The following is a 6,920-nucleotide window of genomic DNA, read 5'->3' on the forward strand; positions in this document are numbered from 1 at the left end:
GGGCGCATTGGGTGGGTGTGCCAGATCCTGGGTCCCCACAATTATCAGTCCAGATTCTCTCCTGTCAACACAGGGCCCTCTGTGGCTGCTCAAGTGAGGGAGGAGATTGTAGTGTCACCATAATCTCCCCTCTCTCTGCTCCTTGACTAGGGTGGGGAATAGGTAGGTAACTCCTGCTATAGTTAACTTTCTGGGTCATTCCTGAGCAGGGAGTGGACTCCTGCATCTGGCTCCTCTCTCCAGAAACCAGAGTCCTGGTTCTGGTGAGCAAGAGGCTGTGAGGGTCAGGTTCAGCACCTTGGACAGCCCTGCGTTTGGAGCCTGGAAGAGGATTTGAACTCAGGTTTACACCCACAGAAGCATTACTGGGCTGATGTGATTAATCAGGTTTCAGGCGATGACCAGGCTCCTACCAACCCCTTCTGGGATTGCCGCTAGGATCAGGGTACATCCTGCCTTATCCTGCAAGACACCCACATTCTGAACACTCTGGACCAGGTCAAAGCTATAGCCTGTAGGTTGCCCTACCAGGATCCCTTACTCCCCAGCACTGGGCCCTAGGGCAGGTTCTCCAACATCTTGACTAGCCAATCGGGTTCTCAGGAGCAAGGGGGGGGGGCTGGTCTGAGGACTGCTGGGTTCCCTCTATGCCTGAGACCGCAGAAAGCCCCCACACTCATCAGTATCACTGGTGGGACCACAAAAGGTCAGGGGTCATGACTGAGCTTGTTATAAATACACGTGTTTTGTTGGGGGACAGAGGGCATAGACGGTGCTGTACAGAGCTGGTATAGGCTTGGGGCCACAGAGAAAGACAGACAGACAGACAGAGACTGAGTCCACCCGGCAGGGCAGGCCAGGCAGCATTCTGGGGCCTGTAACACTTGGTTGGTGGGCAAGAGTCATCTGGGAGTCTGGTCCAGGGCTGGTGGGGCCCTAGACACCTTGGAAGCTCCTTGGTCCAGTCCGATTGAGGTCTCAGGCAGTGTTGCAGTGGCACCTAGGCTCAGCTTATGTCATTCAGGGCCTGGCGGGACATGAAGGGTGTCAGGAAAACGCGTAGGACGTGCAGGACGAGGAGGTGCGGCTGGGAGCTTGGGGGCCACTCACCTTGCGGGTGAACTCGGGCAGCACAAAGGCTGCACGGTGCATGTCCGAGTTATAGTATTTCAGCTGCATCTGCTCCACCTGGGCCTGCGTCAGCTGCTGCACCGGCTCCCGGAAGTTGGTGCTCTGGGGACCAGGGACCAAGGGGTATCAAGACAGGGCTCTTAGTGCCTGCCCATGCCCGCCCTCCCTTGTGGGTAGCCCCAGCTCACCGGGTTTTTGCTACACAGCATGAAGCCGATCTGGCCGCTTGGATAGGTGGGGATGGTGCAGTAGGCATAGCCCACCACAGGGAAGAGAGACTTGCAGAAATGCCGCATCTCCTTGATGAGGTCCAGGTGCAGCCACTGGCACTCACCTGTGGGGGGGGTAACCTCTAGTCAGCCTTGTCACAGAGAGGGCAGCTGGCCCACCCGGCATCCCCCTGTGCCCACACTCACCCTGGCAGCACAGAATGCCATCTTCCTTGAGTGCTGTCTTCATAAGCTGGTAATAGGACTCCTTGAAGAGGCTCTCAGCGGGGCCTAGAAGGGATGAGACCTTGGCCACCCTGGCTGAGCCTCGAGTGGCAGAGCTGGTGCGGATCCCAAGCTTGTGCAATGTGGAGCCCTGACACCCAGGGGTCCGGCATGTAACCACCCCCACCCCCACATCACAGCACACCCAGACGCTGGCCGACCAACAACAGTGGAGCGGCTGAAGAAACCAAAGCCAGACCTCAGGTCTCCACCTGCAGTGTCAAAGGAGAACACAGCTCTGGCTTGGGGCTGTGTGGTGTGGGGCTCGCCCCGGCTCACCCATAGGGTCTGAGGAGTCGGTGATGATGACATCGAAGGCATCTTGGTTCTGTTTCATGAACTCAAAGCCATCACCCACATGGAGGGTTAGCTTTGGGCTGGCGTAGCCGATGGCCATGCCAGGCAGGAACTTCTTAGAGACTTTGATGACATCCTGGGGGAGGGGAACAGGAGGGACTGGGCTGAGCTAGAGGTTAGGGACTGCTGGTTGGGTCTCCTTGGACAAGCCCTTCCCTTTTGGAACCCTAGTTTGCACAGATCTATAAAACGGAGGGACTCTGGCACCTCAGCTCTCCAGGGGTCTGGCTGGCTCTCACTTGGTGCTCACTCAGGCCTGCAGACCCATTTGAGTGGGGCTTTCTTGACGCTTTTATATTTTTGAGACAGGGTCTCATGTAGCTCCGGCTAACCTCGAACCCTGGACCTTCCGCTTCTATCTCCTAAGTGCTGGGGTCACAGGTATGTGTGGCCAGACTTCCTACAGCCCGCGCCTTCCTGTGTCTTCTGCACCTTCTCCCCGTGTCTAGCCTCATCAGGTCACTCCAGAAACCATCAGCTGCACAGGGACTCAGCTATCAATCATCCGCAGGCAGCACTCAGCATACAGCGCTCTCTAAAAGCACGTTGGGCGCATGAAGAGTAGACGCTTTAATTTTTGGCAATGTCTCTGGCCCTGCCTGGGCCTAAGGCACAAACCCGCTCTGAACATACTAAGAATTAACATCCGTGGTGCGGTGTGTGCCAGGTTTTAACTACCTGGTTCTCCTACTGAATCATCTTTTCAGACTGAGGAAGCGGGTCGAGGGCGGTAAGGAACGTTTGCGCCTCAGGGTGCAGGGTCAGGATGGGACGGAGGTGAGCCTGGCGACTCAAACCCAGGCGTCCTGTACTGCACCCACCTCATCGATCTCGCACTGGACCACAGACTCCACAGAGGGGTGCTTCACCACCTCCCGTAGGACGCCCCCATCTCCGCCCCCGATGATCAGCACCTGGGTGGGGGAAGGACAAGTCAGGACTGAGCAGGTCCGCTCCCACAGAACCCGGAGCTGTCAATGCTCCTCCCAGCCACAGGTCTCTGAGTCATTTTCTACTCTCGGGAACCCTGTGTGTCTTGGGGTCCTGGCAGCCAGGGCTCCCCATCAGGGCTTCTCAGCAGACCAGCTCCCCCAGGCGCTCCACTCATCCTGACCGGCGATTCCCGACAACCACCTGGGTGGCAGCTGGCTCCACACCTCACCTAGTGCCAGACCATTTTTGGGACCCTGAGCTCGGGGCCAAACCCGGGGGAATGCGGTACCTTCCGCGGGTTGGGGTGGCTGCAGAGCGGCAGGTTGGCGATCATCTCCTGGTAGGAGAACTCGTCCCTCTCGGTACACTGGATGACGCCATCCAGAACCAGCACGTTGCCGTAGGTTTTACTGCGGGCAGAGTGACAGTCGGGGATGTGGGTCTAGGGGCACCGGGAGATGAGGTCCTAGCCCGCCCTGGGCGCGCACCGTGGCCGCCACGGGGTCCCGGTGTGGGCCGTCAGGGTGACACGTGGCAGGCCTGCCACGAGTGGGGGCTGGGTGGGCCTCGGGGTCCCCTCGGCTGACGTGTCCCGGGAGTGACACGTGGACGCGGGGCCGGGCCGCGCGCGGGAGCCGGGCCTAGGGCAGGACTTGTGACAGCTGTACCGGCGCGCGGCGGGCGGTACCTGCGGAAGACGAGGATGTCTTGGTACTGCGAGCGCCGGTGGTGCAGCAGCTGCTCCACCTGCAGCGACAAGGCCTGGCCAGGCCACAGGCTGCAGGTCTCTCGGAACCAGCCCTCGCGGATGGCGGCGGGGCCGGGCGCGGCTGTGCCGTCGGGGCAGGGTTCCATGGCGGGCGGCGCGCGTCGCGGTCCCCGGACTGCAGGCCGCGCGGAGCCGCAGCACAACGGGACCAGCTCGGCCCGCCGCCCGCGCCACAACCTAACCCGTCCGGGGGCGGGGCCTACAGCAGGGGGCGGAGCCCCGGTCATCCAATGGCGGCGTGGGCCGGCCCCGCAGCTTCACTGGTGCTCATTGGCTGCCGGACCGCAATCAACGGTGATTGGCTAGGGCGTGTTGTCCGTCAGCGGCAGCAGGGTAGTGCGGCCAGCTGCCGGGCCACGTGGGGCCGAGGGGCCCAGGCCGGCGGGAGGGTTCCGGGGCGGGCCGCGCCGGCGCAGGGGTCCGAGCGCCGGGGCCTCATCCTTGACTGTTCACTAGGTTTGAGCAGATCGTGACTCTAGTCCCGACGCATGGAGGACTTTTTATTACTCGCGACGATCGTCGCGCCAGTTGGCTACTTTGCTTTGAATTGTGAGCCAGGAGATGGTGGCGGCAGCGGAATAAGAATGGGGTTCCTTCCCAAAGAGTTTCTAAATTTACCAGCAGAGCCCAGGAAGAGGCCCCGCACATGCATATTCAGAACCAAAAAAGACTGGCGCGCAATTTTTTTTTTTTTGACAAACTGGGTCTTGCTCCTTGAAGGGTGGGAGGGAACGTGCTGTTTTTATGAAAATGTCAAGGAACTTATCAGAATCACATTAAGCATGCTAATTACCAAATATTAAATGCTAATTGCTCCATGCACAATTTGAATTGCCAAGGAAGGAAGATGAACCCGGAATAAGCTATTCCTGACACGACGTCAGGGATGGTTTTTGACTGACATTCAGCAGCCCCCACCTGGAGCGGGAGCGTGCTTCCTTGTCACAACGCACAGGCTGAATGGCACTAGCTTTTGCTCCTAGCTGCACCCTCAGACCTGTCCGTGCCTTGGCTGACTTCAAGCTCCTAAAAGGCAGAGTGAGGAAGGGAGTTCTAGAAAGGTGCCACGGAATCCAAGCAAAGGATCATAGTGTCTCAGGTGGGGACCGTGCGTCCAGTTTCACATGCTTGATAGGGACAGCCTGTACTTGGTCAGAGTGTTTGCATGGCACTTCGGCCTCCGATGATAACTGACTGTTTACCGGCCAGGAGCCCTGAGACAGAAGCAGATCATTGCCACAAGGCTAGGGATGCTTCCTGCAGATGGCAGCCCCTGGTGACAGCATGGCTTAAGTCCATTCTATCCCTCCCCTGGGAACAAGGCAGAACAGAGATGTTCCAGTCTGTACCCTCCAGGCACATACCTTTCAGGTTTAAGAAGATGGAAGTATTGAAAAAGATGCAAACTGAACAGGCGTTGGTGGCGCACGCCTTTAATCCCAGCACTCGGGAGGCAGAGGCAGGTGGATCTCTGTGAGTTCGAGGCCAGCCTGGTCTACAGAGCGAGTGCCAGGACAGCCTCCAAAACTACACAGAGAAACCCTGTCTCGAAAAAACCAAAAAAACAAAAACAAAAAAACCCCAAAAAAACAAAAACAAAACAAAAAAAGAAGGGATGAATCCTCCAGAGAAAAATGTCCATGTCCCAAGAAAAAGGGAAAATCAGCCTAATCATATATCAATTTCCAACAGCATAAAATTTCATAAATCTTCCCAAATGTTTGCTGTTTTCTACATACATATAAGGCAAATGGTCTTATTTAGTCCCAGTTCAATTAAAAATTAAGGATGGCTTTGGAGTTGGAGCATAGCTCTCTCTATTAAAGCAAAATCCAAAATCTCTGTCTCATGTCAGAAGACCCACCTGATATGGGACAGAAGAAAAACCAAAATTAAGTGACTATTCTATTGTCACTAATCTCATAATCCTTTGATTTTGGCTGTTTAAAACTTTTGAGGTATAAATATTCTCAAAATTGGTAAGATTAATATATACATGTATGTTTAAAGTTTTTGTCATGATAGTAATGATTATATAGGGTACTAACTCATTCTGGAAAAAGGCTTCATCAAGCTTCCTGGACATGATTTCAGGCTTGAGTCTGAATCAGGTAACTAGGAATTAAGTTTGTGTACCCTGGATGTACTTCAGAGATCTGCTGCAAGCTGGGCAGTGGTGGCGCATGCCTTTAATCCCAGCACTCGGGAGGCAGAGGCAGGTGGATCTCTGTGAGTTCGAGGCCAGCCTGGTCTACAGAGAGAGTTCCAGGACAACCTCCAAAGCCACAGAGAAACCCTGTCTCGGGCAAAAAAAAGAGAGAAAAAGTCTTGGGCTGGAAAGCTGGCTCAGGGGTTAAGAGCATTGGCTGCTCTTCCAGAGATCCTGATCCTGGGTTCAATTCCCAGCACCCAAATGGTAGCTCACAACCATCTAGAAGAGGATCTGATGCCCTCTTCTGGCCTGCAGGGATATATGCAGAGCATCACTGAAGAACAAAACCAAATATATAATACACACACAAAAATGTCCCAACACTCAGGAAATGGAAAGAACTGATTCCCATAAATTGTCCTGTGATCCCCACACTAGACTGTGCAAACACATAATAAACAAATAATGTAAAAAAGGAAAATGGGAAAGGGCAGGGTTCCCTACTGTGGACTACTTGGCAAGTAGCATTGTGAGACCCTGAGTTAACCCCAGTCTGATGAGAGCTGGGTGAGATGGCATACGCCAATCACCACAGTGCTTTGGAGGCTGAGGCAGAGGGTGGCCTATGAGTTTGAAGCTAGCCTGAGCTACAACAGTGAGCCCTTATTTCAGAGAAAAGGATTGCCAGACATAGTGGCAAACACTTGGGAGCCCAGCACTCAGAGAGGGAGGCAGGAGGACTCAAGTTTAGGTCAGCCAGGATGAGAGTGGGCACCATGCCCCAACCCCCCTGAGCCCCCAAGTCATGAGCTGAGGGAGAGGAAGTTGGTTCCCCAAGAATGCATTCTAAGGAGCTGAGGCAGAGCTGCCCCATGGCCACACTGGCCACCAGTAGCCCACAGAGCCTCTCGGATGCAGAGGGCTGATCGACCCCCTTGCTGCTCCCAGTAGCATCCGGTGTGTGCGGCCTTGGGTTCCTGGTACTCTCTTTGGGCACGTTCCTCTTCCAGTCTCAGAACAGGGTGAGACTCCTTTCTGCCAGAGTTGGGGGGGAAGGCATAAAATAAAGCCAGAACACGCTTTC

The 6,920-nt window shown here is 55.4% G+C and overlaps 1 protein-coding gene across 1 annotated transcript; it reads right to left on the minus strand.

The window, feature by feature from the left end:
* Positions 1-721: 721 nt before the first annotated feature.
* Positions 722-3,858, minus strand: Srm (spermidine synthase). Its single transcript, XM_005079325.4, has 8 exons — positions 3,604-3,858; positions 3,205-3,325; positions 2,804-2,896; positions 1,905-2,058; positions 1,548-1,631; positions 1,320-1,465; positions 1,111-1,233; positions 722-1,027 (listed from the first exon to the last, which is right to left on the minus strand). The coding sequence occupies exons 1-8, from the start codon at positions 3,768-3,770 to the stop codon at positions 1,007-1,009; spliced, it is 909 nt and encodes a 302-aa protein (XP_005079382.1). The 5' UTR covers positions 3,771-3,858; the 3' UTR covers positions 722-1,006.
* Positions 3,859-6,920: the final 3,062 nt, after the last annotated feature.

Source organism: Mesocricetus auratus, unplaced genomic scaffold, assembly GCF_017639785.1.
Source record: "Mesocricetus auratus isolate SY011 unplaced genomic scaffold, BCM_Maur_2.0 Super-Scaffold_100042, whole genome shotgun sequence".
Classification (NCBI taxonomy): domain Eukaryota; kingdom Metazoa; phylum Chordata; class Mammalia; order Rodentia; family Cricetidae; genus Mesocricetus; species Mesocricetus auratus.